Source organism: Propithecus coquereli, unplaced genomic scaffold (genome assembly GCF_000956105.1).
Source record: "Propithecus coquereli isolate 6110/MARCELLA unplaced genomic scaffold, Pcoq_1.0 Scaffold65, whole genome shotgun sequence".
In the NCBI taxonomy this organism is placed as follows: domain Eukaryota; kingdom Metazoa; phylum Chordata; class Mammalia; order Primates; family Indriidae; genus Propithecus; species Propithecus coquereli.
In genome coordinates, this window is record NW_012152507.1 from 8,180,638 (window position 1) to 8,208,097 (window position 27,460).

General features: G+C 41.9%; 1 protein-coding gene across 1 annotated transcript in view; it reads right to left on the reverse strand.

Moving 5' to 3' along the window:
- MAML2 (mastermind-like 2 (Drosophila)) overlaps nt 1-27,460 on the reverse strand; it is a 336,487-nt gene that overhangs the window by 90,316 nt on the left and 218,711 nt on the right. Inside the window, exon 2 of the mRNA XM_012660022.1 lies at nt 12,752-14,368. Coding sequence (XP_012515476.1) covers nt 12,752-14,368 — 1,617 coding nt within the window. The remainder of the gene's footprint in view (nt 1-12,751; nt 14,369-27,460) is intronic.

Here is a 27,460-nt window from a genome sequence, read left to right on the forward strand (position 1 = left end):
TACTGAGAGATGTTTTACAAAGCTGTTGGACAGTATGAGGAGGCTTAGCCAGAGATTCAGAGAAACTTCACAAATGAAAACAAAGTTAGGCACATAACTCCTAGACAGGAATTATAATTACAGTATACTGCTTGTGTCAACAGTAAATATTATTTATCTCTTCATAAATTCTGAAAACACTGATATGGAGTTAATCAAATTTTTTATGTATATTGTAGCAAAGGGGTTAGGGAGAAAACGGTTGAAAATAGAACTAAAATCTTCATGTGCTGTAACAAGATAATGGCTATTGCCTAAAATTAATAAATCAAGAGGTAGCAGGTATGGATGCATTTAGGAACATGATGGTAAATACAAGAATCAACTAAAAATGGCAAAAGGGGTTTCCTCTAGAAACTAAGAAGAGTGAGGAGAGAGGGGCCAGGAAATAGATTTTGCATTTTAGCATTGTCATTTTAAATTGTGTGTATGTGTTACTTTGATAAAAATAAAAATAAAATTTAAAAATGAAGGCCGTCATTGCATGTTGGAATAATGGTAACATTCAGAATTATAGAATAAAATTGTAACAAAGGCAGTAAGCAAGGCCTGATTTCTAAAGGTAAAATAAAATATTCAGCAACAAGTTTGGGTCCAGACTTCCTGTGTTGTGTCTCCCACTCCCAGGCTGTTCCCACCACACAGATTACGTCATTTATTACATTTCTTACAGCAGCTAGCATGGTTTGCTGCATACTGGCAGTGCTTGAGTATTTGCTGCATGATAAATAACTATGTCAATTGCTGACATTTTTTATGGTGATTTTGAATGAGTTTGGTCTGGAGAGTGGAGGTGTCACACCTGAAGTTTATAGTTTTGTTCTTATATGAAGGGTAAGAATATAGCATATTAAAAGGTTTCAGAAAGCTCTCCCTGAAACCTGATTCTCAGGTAGACACACCTCAGATCTAATCCACTTTATACAATGCATGAGTTCGTGGGAGACTCATTTGAGACAACTGATATTTAAGTGAAGCAATTTAATGGGCATTTTAATTATGCATTCCTATAAGGTTAATAAACCCTATTCATGCGTTAAGCCAGAACCCTGGTTTGCAAGCTCTCTTAAGGAAACTAAAGTTCTGGAAGGTGCCTCTGGGAAATCCTGAAAAGGGAGGAGGCCAGGGTGGAGAAGGGATAAAAAAAGTGTTTTTGCTAAAACAAAGTGTGAAAGCTATTGAAACAGATCTTCAGAAAATATTATATCTGTAACCACATTATCTTAGCTTTCCAAGGGAAAGTCTTTACTGAATTAAAGCATAATATTTTGGCCTTAGATTTTATAATGCAACTTAAAAACAGAAACATCAAAGTAAACAGCACCATGATGTCTTTGCAAAATTTCCAGTGGAAAATGTCCATTATGTTACCTAATTCTCCCAATGATAAATGTCCCTTTGAATTTATTTCCAGGGAAAAGTTTGCCTCCATTGGATGAACTTCTATGATTTTTTTATATATATTTAAAAGAAACAAAGCAAAACATCTCTATTCCCACATAGTTTCTTTTTGTCTTAGTTGCCTGGAAACTCAGAGTTAAATGAGGACTCAGTTTTGGAAATCACCCATTGCAGGTGTTTAGTAACATTTAATTTGTATTATTTTATTGGAGGGTCTTATTTTGCAAAGAGAAGCAAGTTAACATTTGTGAATTGCCTACAGCATGCAGGCCCTGTATTTGTTGTAACCCTCATGGGTTATTTCATGAAAAATTTCCAACAATTCTGCAAAATAGGTGTTGTCATTCTCATTTTACAGATGACATAGCTTAGTTTCAGGGAATCTAAGTAACTCGGCCAAAGTGACATGGTTATTGAGACGCTTACAACATTTTTGGAAGTAATGTATGAATTCTTAATAATGTACATTTTATATTTAGATAGATGTAAGAAATTATTCAAGCCCATTTCATTTCCTTTGAGTTCAAGGCCATACAGCCTATTCCATTTCAAGACCATCCAGCCTGTAACACACAAACACCTTAACTTCTTTCCCTTCTTTCCTTTGCTCTTCTGTTTTCTCCTTCTTTTTCTTTGCCCATATATTGACATTGTCTCTCAGATGCTCTGTTAGCCCTTGGAGGTGCAAAGCTGAATTACAACAGACCCTGGTCTCAAGGAGCTTGAAGTCTAGTGGAGGGGTTAAGGTATAGACTTAACCACAATTCAAGGTAGAAAGCAATGAATGCAATGAGAGATAAAAAATGTTTTGTGAGTTCAGAGGGGGGAAGAAAAGAAATTCCATGGTCACAATCCTCTAGAATTTTACAGTTCAGTGGACCAAACAGAGACCTAAATAAAATTCTAATGCAGTATGATAAGAACTGCACTGAAATCACTGCATTGTGCTGTGGGCACTAGTGGAAGAAACTAACTTTGTCTGTTTCACAGCCTTAAGGAGGGATGATTACAGCAACATGGGCACTCAGGGAAAAGAATGGAGGGGACAAGGGACTGGGGGTTCCGAGACACCTGCAGAACTGCATCAGAAGGTGGACAGGATGCTGCAGCCCGTAGGGATCAGGCAGTGGTTGGGAAAAAGCATTCATAGGGAGGGGAGCTGATGCTGTGCAGTGGAAGCCTCGGAAATGATTGCATGAGGGTAAAGCTGCCATTGCAGGAAGGGGGCAGGACAAAAGCAAAGAGATAAATGGAACCCCAGCTACTGGCCTCAGCTCTGAGGAGCATAGAGCAAGGCAAAGCTGCTTAGATACACTGTCCAGCTACCACTGGGAGGCACGAGGAGGAGGTAGGAGGGAATATTACAGTAATTGGAGCACGTGGGCAGCAGCAGTGGCGATGGGGAAGAGGCAGAGACATGGATGACCAGGCAGTGGCATCAGCAGTAGCACCTGGGAAGGGAGAGAGGTAGGATGCTACTGCAGAGGTTCTGAGATGGTTCAAAATGAGTTCGAAGGGGTATGAGGCTTAATAAAAAGTTATTTTTGAAGGATGCTGAGGGCTTGAGCATGTTTGAAAATAGAAAGGAGAGAATAAAGATGTAAGAGACAATTATGGATGTCTCTTTGAGAAGTAGCATGTGAGGGGCAAGTGGGAGACCAGGAAAGAGGATGCGTGGAGCCTCAGAGATGTTCTGAGGTTGGCAAGAGCTGCCTGGGCCCACCACAGCTGCACACCAAAATCTCTGAAGTGCTCTCAGCATATGGGCACCGTGAAGGTCTTCTTGCTCTTGGCCGGTGCCCCTGCAGTGTGTTCTCTGCACAGCAACTAGGGTGACTTCTCTGAAGAGTAATTTTGATGCAGTGACATTCAACACATTTGAATTAAGCAATTACCTTGTGCTAGGCACAAGTTACACCTCTGTTTACCAACAACCCACATAATCTTTTCCAGGACTTTCCATTGCTTTCAGGAGAAGAATCACTCAGAATATCCTTCATAAAACTCTCTTAGTTGACTCTTACCCATGTGACTCCCCGGGACTTAGGTCAGTCCAGCCTCCCTCAGAGTGACTCTTCACAATAATCCCCCCTACAGATTTGACCCATGGGGCAGCTAAGAGGGAATTCTCTGGTTTCCAGCTCTGCCAGAGGACTAGGACTGCAGGTCCCTGGGCATACAGTGTTCACAGGGCAGACCTGGTATGGAGGAAGGTGGAAGTGCTAGCTCCTGTCCCTACGTTTTGAGGAGGAAGGGGTCATGTGGTGGTGTCCTCACATCCCCGGAAGAGAAGAAAGGATGAGGGGTTAATGGTATAATTCATTTTTCCATTTGTTCAACAAGTATGTTTCAGGTCCCTACAACATGGTAGATGTGGTAGGGGTTGGCATACAGTGGTGAACAAGACAATCCCCACCTTCAACTAGCTTGCCATCTAATTAGGGAAGACACACAAGAACAAAGATGTACGAGGGGTGATACATGCTAAAAGAGAGGAAGCACAGGGAGCTGCCAGAGCAAATGGGGTGGGAGCTAATCTACTTGGGAGGCCAGAGAAATCTTCTGGAGGAAATGTTGTCTCAGCTGAGACTGGAGAAAGCTTAGGGTTATGTAAATCAGGCAGAGCAGAGCAGAAGAGCATTCCAGGCAGGACGAACAACATATTTGAAGACCTGGTGCGGGCCGGGGTAAGAGAAAGCTTGGTACTTTTCAGGAATTGGAGGACATTTATTAGAGAGGGATCTGAGTGCAGGGTATGATGAGTTTGGGGGAAGGATGGGTGGATGAGTGGGAGCCAAGGGAAGAGGAAGGCTAGGAATGAAAACCAATAAATCTGGAGAGTTTGGCAGGAGTCAGATCATACAGAGGGCTTTATAAGCTACAAATGGAGGTGGATTTTATCCTGAGAAAATGAAGACCATTTAAGGGTTTTAAGCAGGTGACTGAGATGATCAGTTTCCTCTTTGAGAATGCTCACTTCAGTTGCATGTTTAAAAGACTGGAAGGAAGCAGGCTGGTGAGCAAGCACTTGAAGCAAGAAGGGACAAAGGTAGAAGCTATTCTGGACATGTTCTGTCCACAGCCATGTCCATTCCGAACTCATTCATCTGTGCCAAGGCTGGGGGACACGGGGACGGGCCTGTCAGCTCATCAGCCTCAGGGCTGTCCCCAGCATGGATCCTCTTCCAGGAAAAGTCCCTTCACCCTTGTTGCCAACAACAACTCTGGGGCTATGTGTCCCCATGCCTACTCCTTTCAAGGCCTGCTATGAAACAGTATCAAGAAGGTGAGGGTAAAGAGGCTATTTCAAAACTGGTCTTTAGGAAAAGGGCAAAAGAAGAGAGGGTATGGCTAAGGGGAGGGGAAACCGGACAAAGATGCAGAAACACAGAGTAGAGACGTGAGCCCAAGACCAGAATGTGAGGTGCACACACTTCTGTGCTCACTCACACAGACCTGTGCACTACCAAGAAACAGGGCCCCAAACACTCCCTGTTTATGAAATTCACGTTTCCTAAAGGTGGCGCTGAAATTAAGTTCCTGTGAAAAGCAAACTGTGTAAAATGCTACTGATTGGGGGTAGAGGGAGTCAGCAGTAGAAAGAAGGGGAAACAGGTCATCTACCCCCATTCTTTTATCCTCAGGGACCTTGAAAACTTGATTTTGCAGGATGTACAGGAAAGCAGTCATAGGCTTTCCTCTATTATGCTAGACTTAATTTATTGCTTGGAGAATAAGGCACTACTTTATTGTTCCAATTCATTGCATCAAATGCAAACATTCAGCCAGAGTTCTCTAATTAGCATCCAAAGAGCTGCCTATGTTGCGTGTGTGTGTGTGTGTATGTGTGTGCACATGCGCATGTGTGTGTAAGTTTGGTTTCCCCTACTTGAAAAACAATGTAAAAGAGTTAAGATGATTCACTCACATCACATCTCTCTGATTCTACCAGTCTAAACATTTGTACAGCCTTTTGTTTCAAACCCAGAACTCCTTACAGTAAACATCTGAATCTCAAGTTTTTGTGCCTCACTTGAATTAATCATTAATGTGCAAATTTACTGATTAGTGCACTGGCTAAATGGATTTTTGCTTCCTTTGGATTTCACAAAAAGAAACCACCACCTCCTTCTACTAAACTGATAACAACTGACATCTGATTAGAAAAGGCAAAACTAATTAGAATGGGTGCAAAGGGGATTGTTTGAGTCACCTACATTAATGCACATTACAGTTAAATATCTGTCAGATTTTCCATTAACCCTCTTGCATTTCCATCTTCAGGTTCAAGTCTATTTCTTAACCCTATACCCTTTCTTTCCTTGGTTGGAAACTTGGTATTCAACAGGCTAACTTACCCACTAATGCTTTAAATGCACAGCTCTTATTGATGGATGTGACACACAGACAAAGACCTTGGAGTGAGAATAATAGAAGCCATTCCCCTAACTGTGGAGTTGAACCCTATGTATTATGATCTCAAGGCTAGCATGGTCTTCTTGTTATTGTGTTTATTTCTTTATTGAGGAATACAGGAGTTAATTGTTGCTTTACACTAATTCACTCCATTGTACGCTGAGCTATTACGCACTAAGATAACAAAATAAAACAGAAAAGAAAGTGGAATACCCAGCCTATAGAGTTCTATGCTGTAAAAGGGTAAAATAACATGATTAAAATTGAACTTACTGACTTAGGGGAAATGCCCACGTGATTTTTGCTCAGTTACTACATACAGTGGATTGCTAAGGATCAGGACAACGTAATATGTGCACCCAATGAGAATCCAAGAAGTAGTAGGGACAGATACCTCCTTCAGATCAAAAGCTCATCACTGAGGGAAGGAACCATGTCTTAGTGATCTTTTAGATTAAGTGGGTAGACAGGTGATCATTTAATTTCTTAATCCCCACTTCCTGGCACACTGTAGGTGCTCAATACATTTTCATGGTTTGAATGAATGAATGAATGAATGCAAGAATTATGGTTTTGCCCTCTTGTGAAACTCTAACAGTGACCCTAAATGGGTTCTTAAATCCTAATGGATGATGTTAAAGAAAAAGAGAATAAATGAATTTTCTCTGTCATGTAAAATATCTAACAAAACTCCAGAATTTTTGCCTTAAAAATTAAATTGCCTACCCGCTTCCTTGTTTTTTTTTTCCCATTTTTATTTGGGATTAGAGGTATTAAGAAGCCCAGCAGCACATCAGCCCAGCAATAGAAGCAAGACTAAGCACGCAATATGATGAAAATAGGTCTCAATTTGAAAACATGTCTGATTATTTTTAAAAAACTTTAAAAAATTTTGACACTTTCCCTTATTGCACCATGACTTCATCTTTGCACTCAGCTGTAGCATCAGTCTCCAGAACTGTGTGTGGCAAACAGCAGGCATTCAACGAATATGTTTTTGAACAAATAATTAGTTCATGGCTCCTGGTAGGGCACACCAGAAAACTTAGAGATTAGTGGGTTCAGAGAAGGCAAGTTCAGTGAATTTGACTGAAGGTCCCTCCCTGCATGAAAATTGACTGAGGTGGTGATTTTGCCTGGGAATGTAGAGAATAGTGACATTTCAAACATATATCACAAAAAAAGCCCTGATAGCACAACTCAAACCACCTCTTTCCTGAACTTAGGCAGTATAGTATTTACGAGACCTAGATTTAAAATAAGGCCCATTACTAATGACAACTCTGAGCAAGTGATTTGACCTTTCTGAGCTTCAGTGTCCTCACCTGTAAAAAAGGTTGATACTGTCTACCATTTGGGTTATTTGTATGTCACACAGAGTTGGTGCTAATGTTAAAACAAACAAACTAACAAAACAACAACAACAACAAACCACACAAAGTCCCTCCCACTAATTTTCCAATCAAGATTCTTCAGTATCAATTACATTAACATATGTGTCTGGAAATTTCACTCTGCATCCTGGTCTAAGCACTAGTTTCATGTAGTATTAAAAACAAATTTTTCTTTCCTTTATAACTTAAAAGATAAATGATGAAATATCAAAGCTAAAATGAAAGTGTAAACACAATGCTCCTGGCCAGCCATTGACAACCCACGATATGTCTGTATCAACCTTTTCCCCTTTTGCCAAGACCCAGCCAAGGTGTAACAATGAAGTCACCAATGGTCAAGGGTTATTTGCAGTGACCATCTAGCATCTCCTGGGTCTCCATCCCATCTTCACTCTAGATATCATATCATTTATATTAACCCTTGACCACAGGTTTGTCACCATCTTTTAGCCTCATTCTTGGGTTCTGAATATACTGACTGATTTTGTTTCCAGCTTCTTTAGGACTTTAGTGTGGTTTTGTCTTTGACCTTTCATGCCCCTGACTTCCTATAACCTGGTTATGGCCTCTAAACCCAAACCCTGGCATTAGCCTAATTGGATGGTTCTTCAGTCAACGTCTAGGCTCCAGCAAAGGGGTGGCTTGGACATTATATTATCGCAAAACACTAAATTCATGATTATTTTCCCATTAGAAAAGGGATTTCCGGTTGATACAAGGTTTCTCTCTCTTTTCTGGCATGTTCATTGGGCAATTGTAAGGATTTAGAAGAATTATCAGTACATGAGAGCCACATTGATTCCTCTACTATCACCCAGGACAATTTGGAGACAATTTTCTGTGTGTTCATCTTTAAGAGCAGATATATACAAAATTACCTTAAAGAAGTAGGGAGGAGAATATCAGGAGACTTGCCTGATTTACACTAAAGGTTGATATGGAGTAGTGAAGGATAAGTTTGGCTGGGAAGAGAGAGTAGGGTGAGGTTCTTAATATATGATTGAGGAGCTTGGCTTACACTAAGAAGGAAATGTTCAAATTTATGTTTCAGTCATAACAAACCATCCATTCACTGGCTGCCTTCCCTCCAAGAAGTTTTAGAGATGGAAGAGTTCTAAACCAAATATAGAATCCACTTGAGTTGCATGGATCCAATGTTAGAAAAAAAATTCACACTTTTAAGTGATTGATTATAGCTCTGAAAAAGATCACTTTTTGGTTCAAGAGGTAAGCACTTTTGGATTAAACCCTCATGAGCCCTGGTCAACCAATAACTCTTTCACATCTTAAACAAGTGTTCAGTGACTTGAAGATAAATCAGAAATGCATGCACTGCATCCCTTTCCTGCCCTCTCCCATAACCCTCAAATCAGGAAGGGAAGGAAATTATAGCCAGGAGGTATCTCCATTTGCCAAGCCCCAGATATTAGCAAGACAAGAGTCCACTGAAGACATTTCGTGAAACACCAAATACTATTTTTCCCAATCTCTGGAGAAGAGATTACTTAAAACCACCCCAGGCATGGAACAATAAGGATATATCCAACAATTTGATCATGCCACAGCCATCCCTCAGGCATCATTCACATGTAGGAAAATAGAGGCGGGTACACAGTAAAGGGAGGGGGACACGGGACCTTCCAATTGCAGTTTTCAGTCTCTGCCTGAGCATGTAGACCTGTCTGGGTTCAGATTTTGAAAGATAAAAAAAAAAAAAAAAAAGGTCACCTCTGCACATTTACTGCGTAAATTGCAAGCAACTGCTCAACAAATTCAATCTATCAATTTGTAGCAGAGAGCCAAGATTTCTACCATTTCCAAGGCTAAAGGGCTCCAATTAGCAAATCCCATAGTAAATCTTCCTATGTTTGACACAAAGTGAGTATGACAAGCATAAAAAAATACATGACTACTGTTTTCATTTAGGATGCTTCAGTTGATAAATTTAAGAGTTGTTTAATTCCCAATCCTTCCCCCCACCATTGACTTTGGTCATAAGTAACAGAGATTTAGCTGTTCTGGCATGAGAATACATATTTGTACTGTCTACTATAGATGGTAGACTTAAAACTACCCTCACTCAATGGAGAATACTTGGCAATATACTGGATGATATACAAAGAATCATCAGAACCTAAGAAATATGTATATCAAACAAAAGTTGGACAGGTATGGTGGCTAATGCCTGCAATAATCCTAGGACTACCAAAGTCCTAGGGAGGATCACTTGAGGCCAGGAGTACAAGATCAGCCTGGGCAACATAGTGAGACCCCACCTCTACAAAACTTTTTAAAAATTAGCTGGTGTGGTGGCTGATGCCTGTTGTTCTAGGTACTTGGGAGGCTGAGGCAGGAGGATCACTTGAGCCCAGAAGTTCAAGGTTGCAGTGAGCTATGATCCCGCCACTGCACTCTAGCCCAGGCAACAAAGCAAGACCCCATCTCAAAAAAAAAAAAAATTGCTTCTCAAAATTGTCATCTTGTGCAGGAACTTTTTTTTTTATGGCCTTTAGAGAAAGTTCACACACCACGCTTGAAATGCAGCCTTGTCACATCATGGTTATTCTTTGGTTTTGACCCAAAGCAGCATTACCCAGCTTGACTGTTTTCAAAGATCATCCTGACAGGATGAGTATTATTGCATTGGTAATAATCTACCCAAAATGCTATAAGCGATAAAGACAATCTCCAGAGAAAATTCTATAGCTATATTGAATATCATGATTAGAATTTGTACAAGCCCCTTCACAAAGTGAATACTTTCAAGAGAGCAACATTTACTTGACAACAGAGCTCTAGTATATTTTTGCTTAAAACTCTGACACTCGACTTTAAAGTCATACATTACAGAATCGTTGAGCTGGGGGGACAGTGTGGTTCAACCTACAGAGTTGGGGTAAAGCTTTAAATGGGTAGTCACTTCCTGTTTAGTAGAGACCTTTAACTTGAAATGCTGCCACTGTTACCATCACTTTCTAAGGGTCTTATTGAAGAGATGAAAATTATCTGGGCATCATATGTGTCATGTGCACTGGGAAATGTAAAAAATTATCTAAGGCATTGGAAGATGTTTGTTGATTTGGCCGTCAGCACCCCTTGGTGTGCCTGGGTCCTGGAAGCTCGGCGGGGACTAAGAGGTCAGGAGCATGGTGTACAGTTGCTGATATCAGTGGTATGTCCGGAAACAGCATAGAGGATGTTGGAGGTGGTAGGGAGGCTCCCAGAAAAGGGCTGATGGGGCACCAACGATATATATTTCTTGTTGCAAAATATTTATTTTGGTTAACTCCATAATGTTGACTCAGGAGGGCCAACAATTGCACAGATTTATATTTTTAAAATTTCTTTCTTTAATAGCTCTGAAGGTTAGAGATTTAAGATTTTCTTTATCCTCCAAAGGACTTAAAACACTATGTAGATTATGTAAACAGGGCTCAATATTAGAAGAAATATTCCTTTTGAGAATCCACCATTGATCTGCAAGTAGTCATTCATTTTCCAACAAATCCTACCTGTGCGCTGTATACCCTGGCGTCTGAAAACATGGGCTTCAGAGTAGGTCATCGGAATCCTGGCTCTGCTATTTATTATCTGTCTGACCTTGGGAATGGTATAGAACCTTTCTATGCCTCAATTCTCTTTACCTGTAACATGGGAATAATGGTATTTTCCTCATATAGGTGAAATGGAATACTGCAAGTAAGGGAGACAGAAGTCATGCCAGTTATAGAGTAAGTACTCAATAAATTCTAACTCATTAGTATCTCATTGCTTATAATTTCCATCTTATGGTGAGACATCTGGGCCCAGGGAAGGTAAATTGTTATGCACTTATCATACTGTTGGAAGAATTAGGGATAATTCTCTTTTATTTCTCCAATACCATTCAGGTTAGAATCTGGGACTTACTCTAACGCCTTTCTTGCATAAGAGTAGTGCTTGTTTAAAAATAACATTTTGGTTATTTATGGCTCTTCCCATGATAATCACAATAATAGTCAACTTAGTCTAGACTCTAGGTTGAGAATTATCTCATTTCATTCTTGATGTAACTCTAAGAGATATTATTATTACCCCCACTGATAGGTGAAGATACAGGCTTGGAGAAGTTCAGTGAGTTGCTTGCAGTCACACAGCTAGAACTGCCAGTGTGAGAATTTAACCTACATTCATCCAAATCAAAATGCCTACATATAGAATTAGAAAGTAGTTCTACAATTTGTTTTTAAATGATCCCAAAATTGCCTGTGTTTAAAAAAGGAATATTGTAAAATATATACATGACTCTACTCTATAATCCACAATTAAAAAAAAAATAACACTTCTTAAATGGATAAGAGCTGAAAGCTTTCCTGAGTGCACAGCTTGTAAACCCTCGCTGAGTTTAGTTTTCTCCTGGCCCACATTTAGGGCAAAGGTTAGACTGGACTTAGCCTGTGGTGTTTGTGGCATTCTTTTCTGGGCAGCAGCCATGAAAACTACTCTAGGAATGTTATTGGAATCACACTCTGCACCATCATACTGTCCTGACATACTGTTTTGACGTGTAATGTGCTGTCTTTGTGCTTGGACAGATAATGTAGGCCTGTCAAATTACAGGCACAGAGCAACACTCAAACTTCCTTCCTTCCAGGAAGAGTTTCTTCTTTCAAGTTCCCTGGGGATCAGGGCTTACTCACCAGTGTGTGCTCTGGAGGCACAGAGCTGTCTCTTCATATTGTTCATATTTGGGGCAGAATAAACCTGTTTTATGTTAACCAAAAGACATAAGGTAACCACAGATTTTTTTTTCTTCTGTGTAGTCATGACAATTTCATCCTTTAACTCTGAACTCAGGCATTACTTTCCTGAGGAAATTACTTCCCTGATTTCCCCTTGCTGTGTAAGATACTCAACCCCTGTGCTCTCATCTTACTACTCTTTCCACCTGGTATTAAAATGATAGTTTTAAAAGCCTATCTCCCTTTCCAGACTGTGCTTGCAGACAGGGATCCTGTCTTATTTTGGGCTGATACTCAGCCCACATTATGAAAGGTTGGTCACTTAGACATTCCTGTTGGTGGTACAGGTGTAGATTGATCATTTAATACTCTTAATATCACCGCCAGCCTTATTCCAACACTCAGTGTTATCACAACATCTTGCACATTGTAGGTTTTCAGAAAGTGCATATTGACTTAATGATGCATGAACATGGGGGACATATCAGAGCACAACTGGACGACTGGATATATCACTAAAGGCACGAGCTATAATGCAATATTCTGAATAAGCAAGAACCTTTGATCATCACAGATCCTAAGGACAATAGTACTATAAGGAAACACTAGCCCTTGCCTCTAGATGCCACAAATGAACTTTAAGAAGTCTTCATAGGAATCCATCAAGATCACTACTGTTTTGGTCATGCTCCTGTCCCAGCACAAACATAATGGTAACCAAAGCATAATGACCAAGCTAAGTGTTATCTGGGAACTCTGTTTGGAGTAGCACAGCCTTACCTGTCTGTGTTGTTGGGAGACTTGATACCCCAGTCCTGTGATGGGCTGATTCTGCATTTGCTGAAGCAGGATCTTTTGTTGAAGCGGCAAGGGGGACCTCAGCAAAGACTGGCTTGATAGAGGTTGGGTGGGCTGGGATGGTGGCTGTTGCTGTTGCTGCTGTTGCTGTTGCTGCTGCTGCTGCTGTTGTTGTTGTTGCTGCTGCTGCTGCTGCTGCTGTTGTTGTTGAGCTGAAATTGAGCTCTGCTGCTGCTGCTGCTGCTGAGTTGAAATTGAGCTCTGCTGCTGCTGCTGCTGCTGCTGCTGCTGTTGCTGCTGCTGCTGCTGCTGTTGCTGCTGCTGCTGCTGTTGCTGCTGCTGCTGCTGTTGGGTGTAGTGCAGGAGAGAAGGCTTGTTTTGGGAAGGTAAAACTGAAGGCATCTTCTGGCTTGCTTGATCTGAGTTAAAATGGAACAAAGGCTTGGTGTTGCCATGGCGGGGCTCCATGGCTGGGTGCGGGTTGTTAATAAAACTTCGACTGAGATCCTGAGGCTTTTGCTGCAGGAGCACATCCAGGTGCCCACCCTGGGCTGAGGGGCTGGCCTTGTACATGTAGTTAGACATGACTTTCGGCTGGCTGCTGCTGCCAGCTACCCCAGGCATAGGGGAACTCTGTGGGCTGAATGGCTGCTGACCAAAAGAAGGGCTGGGGATTTTCTCCTGCCCAAATGGACCTGGGGATGGTCCAGCAGAAGACGGCAGGGTTGACCAGTTGGTGGGCTGGTGCTGCTGCTGGTGCTGCTGCAGCCGGGCATGCTGCTGACGATTGGCAGCTATCTGTTTGAGCTGCTGGGCATGGGATACTTCCTGCCAGCTTGGCAGGGCCCGGCTTGCTCCTGAGGCTGTCTGAGGCTGAGCCTGGCTTTGAGGGACTGAAGGGATGGGGGATGAAGTGGAAAGGGCAGAGTTGGCCATGGAGAATGCAGGGCCAGCTGATGGGGGCCTCAACTGAGGAGAGCCTGAGGGGCCCTGAGTCAGGCCTGGTGAGTATTCACTTTTGATTGCTATTTTCTCCATGGGCAAGGAGGGCCTGGGAGTGCTCCTCTGGCTTTGCTGACCCAGGTCAATGTTAAATGGGTCATCCTGCTTTATGGTGGCATTGATCATGTTCTCCAGTTCAAGGTCACTCATGGGAGGCACAGATATGTTGGTCAGTTCATTGAACAGTTCCTGCAGCTCTGGATCCATCAGTTGCTCTCCAGAGTCATCTCCGTACCTGTTAGAAAACATATTCTCCTGGGTCATTTGGCCATCCATGTGCTTACTGCAAGACAGAGTCTCTCCTGGCTCCTTCTTCACCTCCTTTAAGCCCATGTTAAACATACCATTGCCGGGAGAATGTGTGTGGGGTGGCAGAGTGTTAGTCTTTCTCAGGGGTGCTTGGCTCATAGGCAAGGTCCCTGACATAAGCTGACTTTGTCCATTATTTACTTGGAGGCCACCTTGTCCTGCAGACAGATTCTCCCCGACACGAATTCTTTTGATATCAAGGAATGAATTGTCAACAAAGCCATTGGGCCTCTTGCTGTTGGCAGGAGACAGGTTAACTACCTGTTTTCTTTTCAAGGAACCCTGGAGCTGAAAGACAGAGGGGAATAAAAAAGAAAAATATGATATATTAACTTGGTTGTGCTTCTAATCAAAAGTGATATAATACTTAAATATTTCCTCCTTTTACACACAAGATGCAGTAAAAAAAAAAAAAAAGCACAAATGAAGCACAGTCTGAAATATAACAAAACTCACAGTAGGACAAGAAGAACAAAATAAAATGTTTTCGGAGAAGCGGATCAATTAGTTTAGCAATCACAGTAGTTCCCATGGTTGGTACATAGATCAATGGATAAAGAATCCTTCAAATATCATAAGGGGTTACTCACAATACCTAGATTAATAAATAATAAATCACTAAAGCATTGTTGTTTTCTGGAACAGGCCAAAATATTCCACACGCATGCACACACAACTCCCCGCAGCTACAGGTGATCGGAGTGTACACAATTTTGACCAAAATAGGAAATACTGAAAAGTCTACGGTAGGGTCAAAATTTCCAGTTTCTTCTTTCATGGATTCCACCTCTTCATCACTATTATCCTCTACATAAGTAATTAGGATAGTTCTCAGGTCCAAGAAGATATTCTATCTATTGTTCACCTATTTATTTTCCTATAATCCCACTGCTTTGCATTTAGGCCTGCGTAGCAACATGGTGTGGATGCACAGAAGCCATGAGATTATCCTTTACCAAATGCGACACTCTGCGCACATATTTTCCTGGGGATTCACTTCTTCTGTTGCCTGTCTCCAGATCTCGTAATCAAAACCAAGATGTGGAGAGGCAGTACTGCGCAGTTGTTAAGAGCTCAGGCTCTGGGAGAAGACAAAGCCAAACTCAAATTCCAATTCTGTGCACTGTGTGACCTTGGTAATTCGCTTGTCTGAGCCTCAATTTCCTAATCCAGAGAATGGGGACAATAGCACTTAACTCCTAGGAAGACACGAAATAGTGCATGTAGAAGTTTAGGAAGTGCTTGCTGTAGTAACAACTCAATCAACAATAGTTGGCAGAAAAAGTATGCCTTGCTACATTCTGAAAGGGGAGCATGTTTCTACACAAGCATCATGTTTAAGTATTTCATGAGTGTTAAAGTACTTCATTCACTAATTCAGCAATGAGATTGTACTTTATGAACCTTAAAATTTATAGAGAAAGGCTAAAGGGCTATGTAGCCACACCAATAAATTAATAAGAAATATAAAACATTTATCATTGGTCTGCAAGTCCTTGTTGATTTGTCTCTAAAGTGAGAGACTGTCTCTCTCAAAATGTGGCTTTCCCAGTGCTTCTGACTCACTCAAATTATTTAATGTTTGCTCAGGATAATTGTAAAATATCTGAGGCAGAAAGATATTTCCCAGATAGAAAATTCTCCTTTCTTCTCTTTCCCTTTTTTGCCACTCCCTCACCTTCCTGAAGATTTCTAGGTAGCCTAATTAAGAAAAGGAAATTAACGTAATTGAGTATATATTATATGTCAAGTACTTTAAATATGGTTACTTTATTTCCCTTAATCTGCACAACAACCCCATTAGACAGGTATTATTACCCTTATTTTATAGATAGGGAAATCAAGGCTCAGAGAAGCTAAGTAACTTGCCCAGGGTCACACAGCTAGTATGTAGTAGACCTGTGCTTTAACGAAGGGTCTGTGTGGTTCTAAAGCCTGTGTTGTTTCCACTCTATGATATTGGAATTAGCTTGTTTAAGGGTAGGGTCTCCTTAGCTCGAAGAGGCCAGAGGCAGTGAGCACAGAGACATTCTAGATCTCAGGTAAAATGATGAGGAATCTGGGAATGGCCAGGATGCAGCATAGGACCAAATGTGAATATATGCATCTTGTCATCTAGCTCGTCCATACCTGTTTCACTCATCCCTTATCTGTGGTTTTGCTCACTCACAGGGGGTATATAGTTATGGTGGATGTGCCATGTAGGTATAACAGGCTTAACATTTTACCGTTGCTGATTCGTAATCAGAGAAAGGAACCTGACCCAAATCAGGCCAATCAGTCCTTCCCTGCCATGAGAATTCTAGATTAGTAAAAGGTGAGACCGGGCTCTCTTTGGATGGCTATATAGTGATTTACAAAACTTGTGAGCTGTTGTTCCATTGTGTCAAGCAGAGCCATAGAGGAAGTCTTTGATAAGTCTGAAGAAAAAAAGAAGAATGAAGCAGAGAAGAGAGACACATGTTTTGATAGCATTTTGAAGCCTGTTTCCAATCCCAGGTCAGCTCTGCCTTTCTCCTTGTTTATTTTAATACACTGTGGAATCTTATAATGAATTTTCTTTTTTGCTTAAGCTAATATGAATTGGGCTTCTGCTACTTTCAACTGAGAGTTCTAACCAAGTCCCCTGAGACTTCACATTCAGCGATGAGCAATTTGTAGCAAGGGGCAGGGCATACTGGGAATGAAGCTTTCCCCTACTCCCATCTCTATTGTCTCTGCATGATTCGCTGACTCCTAATCTTGTCTACTCACTGGTGCACACAACGTCATCGTCACAGAACACTGTCAGCCATCACCACATTCAGCAAAAACTCAAAGTTACCACTATCTACCCTCTTGGGTCAGGAAAAGCACATACCAGAGAGATTCAGCCATGTTCCTTCTGATTTGTTTCAGCATAGGGTTCTTTTACAACTGGTAAACACATAAAGGAGCACACTCTTTTTCCAGGTCTGGGTTATCACCTTTGATTTATTTTCCACTGCTTTGAAAAAACCTGTTCTGCCAGATTCTCCCATTGCTCTGGCCACTCCCTGGGCAGTGCCACACACACTCTGGAAGCACTAACACTGTCTTTAGGCCACCAGAATCATAGAGGCAACAACAGAATTAGCGATAGTTGCAGTAGAAGTGATAATAACAATAATAACAACAAGAGAGTCATTTATCGAGGGTTTGTGTGCTAGGCATTGTGCTAAGCACTTTGTATGGATAATCTCATTTAATTCTCACAACAACTTTAAGGATCTTTCCAACTGTATAAGGTTAATACTATTTCTGCTCCCTCCCCCATTTTGCAGATGAGAAAACTGGGCTTTAGAGATTGGGTGACTTTTCAAGGTCACACACAGAGTAAGCAATGAAGCCAGGAAGCAAAGCAGGCATTCCTGCCGCAGAGCCTGCACTCTGCAACAGACGGCACCCTAGCCCTGACCGAGGTCAATGGTACCCACACCCATGTCTGGAGGAAGCCTGAGATGTAGTCCTGATTATTCTGTCATTAACTTGCTTTGCTACTTTAGTGAAGGTATTCCACTTCTCTGGGCCGTAGTTCCCCTCTTTATAAATAAGATTATTTCTGAGATTACTTTCCTGCCTGAACCCAGAAAATACCAAGCACTGAGGCAGTGAGGTTTGCTTTTTAGCACTATGTGTGGTGGTGTAAGGTGTCCACCAAGCACATCTGGAGGGATGACTTAAGATCGGGAACAGAAGTGATGTGTGATTCCATTAGGATAAAAGAAATCCCATTAGAACTGCATTGGGCATGATTCTTTCCAAGAGAATTCTGGGGATAGGCTGTGCCTTGCCTTCTAGGAGCTTCTAATCATAGTCATATCACCAAGGCCCACTGAATGTCCACATGCAGTAGGCCCCACGCTACGGCACAATACAATCTAAACGATTCTCCAAGTTCACTCTCTGCTTTGAAATATTTCCTTTGCTGGACTAAAGTTCTTCCATCTGCTGTATTGTTTTGAATTATAGTGTAGAGTTTCTCAAGATGCAAATACTCTAGAAACAGTAGAGGAGGAACATAGTCACTATTACCTCAGTGAGAAACAGTTTATCAGAAAATTCAACTTACCAGAACAAGAATAAAGCCCTAAGGGAACAAGACTCAACCATGTGAATGACGGGGAATGAGGACTGGATTTAAATGGAAAAGGGTGGGGCAGGCCTAGTTGGCAGCGCCACACTGTGGACCTTTTGGTGGGTGGGGGGAAGGTAGAGGGAGGGGTCCCCAAAACAAATCCCTCACCCGGGGCTGACTTACCCATTAGGCACAGCAGACACAGTGTGCAGGGCCCATGATAGTCTTAGGGGCCCATAAAAATGTATTATTAATGTATTATTTTAAAACAGGAAAATATGGGCTTTTAGGGTAAATGTTTTAATATATAACATTAATTTATTTATCTTTATGCCAACACAGTCATAAAACATAATTTTTAATATTTTTTCAAAGAAGAAGGGGCCCTCAAAGGCAAGAGTGCCTAAGGCCCGTGGGAGGCTCTCGCTGTGTATTGAATGCTTATTTTAGACGCGCACTCGGTGGTATACAGTCTTGTTTAATCTTCTCTTACAGCTCTCTGAAGCATGTATTCTTATCCCCATTTCGTAAGTGAGGAAAATGAGGCTTCAGACATTAAGATTACACGGTAAGGACATGGAGGCAGGAGGCCAGCCCAGGTCTGTCTGGTTCCAAAGTCCTGATTCAGAATCACTCACCATGTTGCTTGCTTCCCTTACAGACTTCACCTTGGCACATGCCGATGCTCAGCTGGACACAGTGGACCCAGACGGCCAGGACAAAAGGCCAATAGAAGGAAGATCCATTGTATGTGTAGAGCAGGGGTGAGGGCATTTGGGAAGCAGAGGGATGGTGGCAGGGAGAGAACAGTGACATCATTGGTGGGGGTTGATGGTGAAAGCCTAGGACATCATCCTCAAGGCTCCAATATAGGAAAGGGAAGAGACAAAGGGTCATTCGGCCAGTCAAAAAGATTTACTAAGCACTCAGAGGGAGTTCTGAACCATGCTCCATCAAATCATCCCTGGCATGAGGGAAAATATGCAGATGATTAGGCGAGTGGCAGGATGTAAAGGTTTCCAATCAGCACTGCATCTCAACATCTCCACTTTGCCCGTGCCCTAGATGGACTCAGAGGCATTTTTTGGTTTCCATGATACATCTGCACCCCAAAATTATATTTAATAATTTGTGAGATTGTGCATTTAATATCATCCTTTCACTAGCCATCTCAGGAAGGTGCTTCTCTCGGGAATGATTTCCAACACAGCAAGTCCAGCGTGGCTTGCGTAGGATATAGGAATCACTGCACTTTCTTTCGCTGAGGTCTAGCAAACTGTTTCTTTCCACTCTTGTCCTTGTTCTCATTCTTCCATTTGAACACCTCAATGCTATCTGAGGCCTGTGGTGTCTGCTGGGGGAAGGCACAGGCTTGCTCAGGGCACGGCCCAGACACAATGGTCTGCCTGCCCCAAGGCCTGGGGCTGGAGGCACCTAGAACAGCTAGGGAGAAGAATCCAGCACGCGGCAGAATCCGGCTGGGGTACCTCAGTGAACTCCTTTCTAAACGGCTATGCTTTGCTCTTCCAAAGGACTTGAAACATAAACTTTCTGGAGGGATTTGAAAATGCCATTATTGCACAATCCTCTGGTTTCAGTTTCTTCCCCTTCCCCCTCTCCCTTTCCACAAAATAAATGCATTCTTTGTCTGCTGCGCTGCCCTAGAAACAGGGAATGTGCCACACAAAGGTAACAATTCAGTCCATAGGTCACTTTTTTTCCCCAAGTCGATTTTTGTCTTTCTCAACCAGGCATAAACACAAGAACCAAATCTGCCACTGCCTAGATACTCAGGGAAGTATCTTGGTTCCACCACGTGTAAACTTTCCTCAGGCCATTTCACTTGTGGCTGATGAGAGAGAGGGCTGGGGATAGACAACACTAGCAAGAGATGAACCCAAAAGATAATATATAACTCAGTTTCATTCTTGAAGTAAAAAATGTTTGGGATCCTGGAATAGTAGATTATAGCTCATCATAGCACTTGGAGGTGAGAGCAATTCCTCACTGGCTTTCCGGCCCCTAAACAAACTAGCTGGGGTTTTCAGACTTTTGTTGAAGACATCGAAAAGCACCTCCTCCTTATCTTATCTGGCCCTGTAGAGTTCTGAGCTTCTCCGTATTGCTAGGTATTGTTTTACGTCCACATAGTAATTAGGTTTGCCCAAGCAGATGTTAAGTCCCTTGAGGGTGGGTACTGTCTTACACTTCCATGAATTCCTTTCAGTACCTACCCACCATGCTGGGCATAATACATGTGTTCAAATGACAGTCTGTTTGTTGACCTCAGTACTTGGGGAGTACTTACAGTGGTAAGAAGGCAGCTGTGGCTTGTCGGGGACCTTTTCATATCTAATTCACAAGCAATTTAATGATTCCACTAGAGTTTTGTTTGAGTGATCATTTTCTTCTAAACCCTAAAGTGAAGGCAATGTGAAGCCCTGAGAACTGGAGCCATGAGGAAAGTTTGTCACCATCTCTGTGAACCCACAGTGAAGGAGTGTGTGAAGCTTTGTGATGGGCTCAAAGCAGTGTTGTCACTGCTGATGGAAACCAAGGCTGGGATGCCATTCTAAGCCCCATCCCGAATTCGTGCCCTACCTGGGTCGCAGCACTGGAGCCGAAGTGGAGCCAGGCCACATTTCCTGTATGGCTTTCAGTAACGTGTACTCAACAGTGGAAAACATGTGAGGTTTTTTTTTGTTCATTGGTTGTTTCGGGGGATTTTTGGTGGAAGGGGGTCAGGGAAAGCATGTTACATCTGGAAAATTTGTTCCACGACTTTGTTCCATAAGAGAAATGCGACTGCTGTCGTCAACAACAAAGCTATCCTTTATGAAGCCCAAGACAAAATTTTATACAGAAGTAAGAGCTCTGCAAATTGAGAATCTGTGTAGAGAAAACCAGTCGATATTGTCTTTCTAAAGATACTAGATGCCAAGTTCTCCTATACTCAGCATTTCTTTGATGTCTTTCCCCTCTCCCCCTTTTTTAGTTTTAATGGCTGGCTTGTAGCAGAGTAACTGAAAGACTAGGAATTTGCCTCAGAAACACACTCACCATTACAGGGCGAAGAAAGGGCATTTCATGACAGCATTTTCTCAGTTTGGACACTTCCATCACTTGCCCTTGAAGAAGGTTCCAAGTTTATCATCAACCCACAAAACATTCACTGAGGGGAGGGGAGGAGAGCCAGTGCAACTCTACCTTAGAGAGGGAGACATGCTATTTTATCCAGGTGAATGGAGCCTGAGGGATCTAGAAAGAGCATGAGATTCAGTGCTAATAAACCTGAATTCCAAATGCTATTCTCTTCCTATTTACTGTATAAACCTAAGCCAGTCACTTACCTTACCTGTATGATAGGGGCAATAATACCCCTGTCTCAGGGTTGTAGTAGGGATTAGCAACATGCATGTAAAGCACCAACCGTATTCCAAGCTCAGAGCAGAGCTCCATCACCGGCAGCTCCCTTTTAGTAAGAGGCAGAACTTGAACCTAAGCTTGTCTGACACTTCCCACTGTCATCCTGGCTGTCCTCTGTGCCAGGCGTGTGCTAGAAAAAGACGAAGATAACAAAACCATCTTCTCCCCTCCCCATCTGTAAAACTGAATTTGTTCACTCATTCATTTAACAGATATTTATTTAGCACCAAATGTATATTCCATAAGGGTGTCTATAAGAGCGGTTTGTTGCAAGGACCAAGTGGTTAAAGCTCAAAAAGAGCCTAAAATATTGCTCTAATAAAAACCCACAAAAAGGAATTCATCAGTCTGTCCAGAAACAAAGTAAAGAGTAATAATACACTGTGATCATTGCCCTGCAGAGGTGCCCGTGGCATTACAGTTAGAAGGGAGGGAACTCTGCCTGGGAAAGTTACGAAAGGCACCCCACTCTCTTACAATGAAATACCCTCAAATATTCAAATGAATATGATGTTTCATAATATTATGATATTCTGCCAGTTGCAGTGTAAACAAAACTTGTTGTTCAATAACACGGGAATGTTTAGATTACATTTAAAAATTCAAAGTAGAGTTATTTTCCCATATAGTTTACTATAGTAGGCAATGTCATTCTGGATTCATTCAGTGATAACCAGTGTGCTTACCCCGCTGACCATATCTTTGCCATCCTGACTAGTTGCTGCAATTGTTATAAAGCAAGGACCTGCAGGAGCCATTCAGATATGGACCCTCTGTATTTAACAGAGAAATGAACATTATGTTCTACAAAAGCCTGAAAACCCCAGCTGCTTTGTGCATGAAATACTTTAACCATTACTCACTTTTTTGCCCAAAATATATCAAAGTGAATCCAAAGTAAATGCTATGTCTAAAATGTTGGCAATTCTCATGAAATCTCTAAATGTCCTCCTCAGCAGATTGTACAATGCATTAAGTATCATTAATCAAGTGGCTTCTCTCTCCTCCTTTGCTTAGAGGGCCCTGTCTGAAAAGCTTCTCTAAAGGGCCCAGCTCAAGGTCCATCCTACTTTCCATCACAGTCTTTCTCTCTGCTTTAATATTTTAGCACTTTCTGTCTTATATTGTTCTTGGTAATTGACTCAGGTCTGTGAGTTTTTCACTTCAGTATGATTACAGAAGTCAATGGCAGAGACAGTACCTTGTGCTTCTGATCTACTCCCACAAGCCCAGCCCAGCGCCAGCCCAGGGAGGTAACTCAATGACTGCCTGATGATTTGACTTATAAGGCATTCGGTGGTCTGGGAACATCAGATGAGACAGTTTATGGGGCATCTGTATCTTTCTGCCACTGGCCATGAACCATGCCCCCTTTATAGGCCATATGGCTGATTCTTAGCAACTCTTTGTCCAGCTATAGAATCGCTGGGCACTGGAGCAGAGCTGAGAGGTGTTGCAGAGGTAGAAGAAGCAATGGATAATCCAAGAGGTAACTACTCTTTTCTTGTGGTGGTGGCAATTGGACTCATTCTAAAATGTTGGCCAATTTGTACATCAGCAAAACTCGTATGGTAGGGAGAGTGCCCTAACACCATTCCAGGGATGTCTATTAATTGTTCTGGGGTTTGAACAGAGCTATCAAAGAGCTCCCATATTTTTGTAAAATAATATAAAACACAGCCACCCCTAATTTCATGGCAGCATTTCTCCCTTCTTCTTCAGTGGCTTACCCAATTTATACAGGAAACGCCCATCTTTCTCTGTCTCTTTCTCTCAGGTCACATTCTTCATTCCTCTTCAGGCCCCCTCTGCTTTAAGCACAGTGAGCTACCGAGGATCCTCTAACTAGGTTCTCAGACTCTGACCCTACCACTTGCCTCTCTCTGCCCCAGTGGGATCTCCTTCTCAACCCAAGCTGCAGCTGCACTACTTTTTTTTTTTTAATTCTAAGAACATCAAAGACCATTTCAGTTTCAGGTCTTTTGCATATACTGTTCCCTCTAACCGGAACATCCTCTGCCTCCTCTCAGCCTTCCTGCTCACGTCACAGTCGGCTCCTCTTTTCCTTAAGTCTCACCTTAAGTCTCACCCGAGCAGGGCTTTTCTATAACCACTCTATCTAAAGTCTATTTTCATTGTTGCTTTCCATCTCACTCTCTTGATTGTTTCCTTTATAGTACTTACTACAATTTCCAAGTATTTTTATTAATTCACTTTCAATTTTTAAGTCTTTCCCCCATGTTATAAAATAAGCTCTAGCAAGGGAAGCTTGAACCACATCTGTCTTGTTGACCACAGTATCTCATCCTTAATATAATCCAAGGAAATATAAAAGCAAAAAGATTGTTTAAAGCAAATAAAAATGTCTAGAAGAAAACACATTGAGATGCTTAAGTACTTTCTGGTGGTGAGATGATGTAGGATTTTGCTTTTCCACTTTGCTGATATGTCTGTGTTTTCTAATTTTTCTGTGTTGAACATATATTACCTACATAATTAATACCGAAGTGAGCATGTTACTCAATATGTCTGCCCTTGCTAACCCCGCTTCTCTGAGAATCTGACCCCACATTTCCTAGCAGAGGGCACCTGATCTGGAACATCCCATTTCCTCCAGCCCCAGCAGACTGGATCAAGGTGGATATTTGACTCAATATGAACCTTTTAAATGCTCTTCTAGCATTTCTTCAACCCAGAATTGAAACAAGACCTTTTCAGCAGTATCCACGGGCACTTGAAATATGAGACATGGAATGTCTTGCAGTCATTCTCAGCCATGGGCAGTGACAGATGGAGAAAGCAAGTCTACAGAGACAGGAGTATCAAACTGGTGCCCAGGGAGAAGCCAGAGTGAAAAATTAGATTGAAAGATAGAGAAGGGAAGAGGGAGAGGGGAAGTGAAAGGGGAAGGGAGAGAGAGAAATACTTATACAGCTTTCCAATTCCTGCGAGACTCGATTATATTTCCTATAATTGAAATACCCCATAACTTTCCAATAAATCTCCCCCTCTCACAATCTTCTTTTTTCCTGAGATACTTTAAGAGGGCTTCTTTTACTTGCAACAATTTCCAACTAAAACAAAGATGTAATAAAGCTAATAATTGCATTCAAAATAAAGTTTTCCTAAGATAAATGCATATCTTTCTTGATTGATTAAAACTGAAAAGCTGTAGAAAGGCTAAATGAACACATTTATTTTCGTTTCTCTTTCAACTTTCCACGTGTGGTCATTAACCCAGCTCTTCCACAGCCGTCATGAAAGAAGAGCACTATGAATGAAGAATGAGAGCCGCTGTTCCATGACAGCAGAATTCCAACAGGGCTTCTATTGTCTCTACGTATCTCTGCAGGGCATCCCCAGGGGAGGTCTGGAGATTACATCTCCACCAATTCTCCCCTTAATGCACAAGAACATTCTGAAAATAAAACTTCCATCTCAACCATGTTTAGACAACCCAGGGCTGCAACACCTTAACAGTTTGGATGCAATCACCTGGAGACAGAGGTGGGATGAGCAGACCTTTTAAGAGGTCCCTGCAATTTCAGGCTTCTCTCTAACTCCATTACAAAGGAATGTTAAGCAGCATTTAGAAGGGAGTTTGGCAAAGTACCTGAAAGCACCCAACAGCTCCTTTGATGTTCCTGGCATTGATGTCATCATTCTTTTGAAACTTTTGAAGAAATATTTTTCTTATAGCAACTGTATCTAGGTTCAATATAAAGTGTTGATGTGTGTTTTCTCTGGTCTAATGTTAGTCTGAGTAGCTATGAACCATTTAGGCAGATCCTCTCTTAGAGGCTACCTCCGCTTTCACTCCAGTCATGTTTATTTTCACATCAAAGACACATCTAAGGGGGAAATTGCCTAACTAGCTCTATGAAACATGAAGAGGTTTACAAAGATATTTGGTTATAATTGAAAAAAAACAAAACTAAAACCTACACTCCAGGCAATTTAAGACTCTTCATGCCCAGAAATGAGAATTTTTAACGGCTGATAGGAAATTTCCTTTGCTTTCCACAAAGGACTGAATTCAGGCAGACTTTTTCAATCAGGCATTAAAATCCCACTATTTGCTATTTATGGAAAATGTGTCTTGATTATTTAAATGATGTTAAGTGGGGGACAATAAAGCCCTTATATTGTTTGCAGTTCAACTATCCTTTGAAGCAATGTCCTATAGCAATACAATGCCTTCGCTTTGATCTAACTTGCTCAGCCCAGTAATTACATGACTGAGATGAATCCTCTACCTGACAGATTCTAATTCTTCATGTGTGGCCATATTCTTTGAAGAGGAAAAAAAAAATCCCCACATATTTTAGAAAATAAAACTTTTAACTGGTCAAAAGTGTGAATCCATGGTAATTCTCTGTGTCAGAGCAGTGAGCTGGGAAGACAGCCCTTCTCCATATGATGAGAACCACTGTTTCCTAGAACATGCTCTGTGGTCCCCATCTCCTGGGCTGTGGACTGGTACTGCTCAGTGGCCTGTTAGGAACGGGGCTGCACAGCAGGTGGTGAGCGGTGCAAGCGAAGCTCTCCTCACCACATACGCTCCTCCTCCCCATCGGATCAGCGGTGGCATCAGGTTCTCAGGAGCACGAACTCTACTGTAAACTGCGCATGCGAGGGAGCTAGGTTGTGCGCTGCTTATGAGAATCTAATGCCTGATGATCTGAGGTGGAGCTGAGGCGGTGATGCGAGCACTGGGAGCGACCGCAAATACAGATTCTCATTAGCAGAGAGGTTTGACGGCACAATAACTGTGATGCGCTTTAATCATCCTGAAACCATCCCTACCACCCCCCGGTTTGTGGAAAAATTGTGTTCCATGAAACAGGTCCGTGGTGCCAAAAAGGTTGGGGACCGCTGATGCTTATAGTTTTCTTGAAACTTATCTTTAAACAAGAATGTTACAGTTCCTTTCTATGAATCAGTGTGATGATGAATCAACATTCATCACCTTTAAAAAAGAGAGAGCAGAGTATACTAACCTGGGCTTTGGGTATCTGCTAACTGACTGCTCCAGGTGGGAAAGAGCTGTCCACCCCATTATGAATGGGCATGAGATAATCAGACACCCAAAGGAGCTCATTCTGCACCATTCCTCGAAGAAAATTGTTTACAGCATTGCTTGAGTCTGTTTAAAATATTAAAAGCACAGTCCTAACTCAGGAAGCTCCTAATCCTCAAAAATATTGCTGCTATTTATTTCAATTGCTTTTTAGACCAAGGCAGGACAGAGTTAAACTGAGAAAGCTCACCAACTGCATCCCTGCAGGTTGCTTTTAATCCAGGATGTCAGCAGGATTGATGCCATGGGGACTTTAGCTCCCATCCCAAAACATACATTTTTTTAACTGTACCTGCTTCACTATTGATACCCTGTATCCACTAGTTAGATTTCTAGAGGAAGAAATGCCTCCTTACCATGGCCACTTCTCTGCATTTGTCATGTCTCTATACCTGTCACAATCTCAAAGAGAGTCTTTCTCTTTGACCAGAGTATTTTCTTCGCGAGCCTCGAATTCCAGCTCAAAAACCACTCCTCAGAGCCTAATTGTGATCGCTGCTCTATTATTTTATGCCCTTGTCGGCCACTCTATCCATGGTGTGCTTTCTTTGTGTATTTAATGTTTTTGGCTTACAACTGTTATTATGCCTTTTTTCAGTCCCCCTAGTAAGATTATAAACACCATCTCGTGTCTTCTAATGTCTTTTGAGGCAGTATATTACAGTGGTTAAGAGCCCAAGCTTTGGCGTCAGAGACCTGGATTTAAGTTCCTGCCCTGCCCTCTACGAGGTAGGAAGCTCTGGGTAGAGAGGAGAGAGGGCTTAAGGTTTAGTTGATC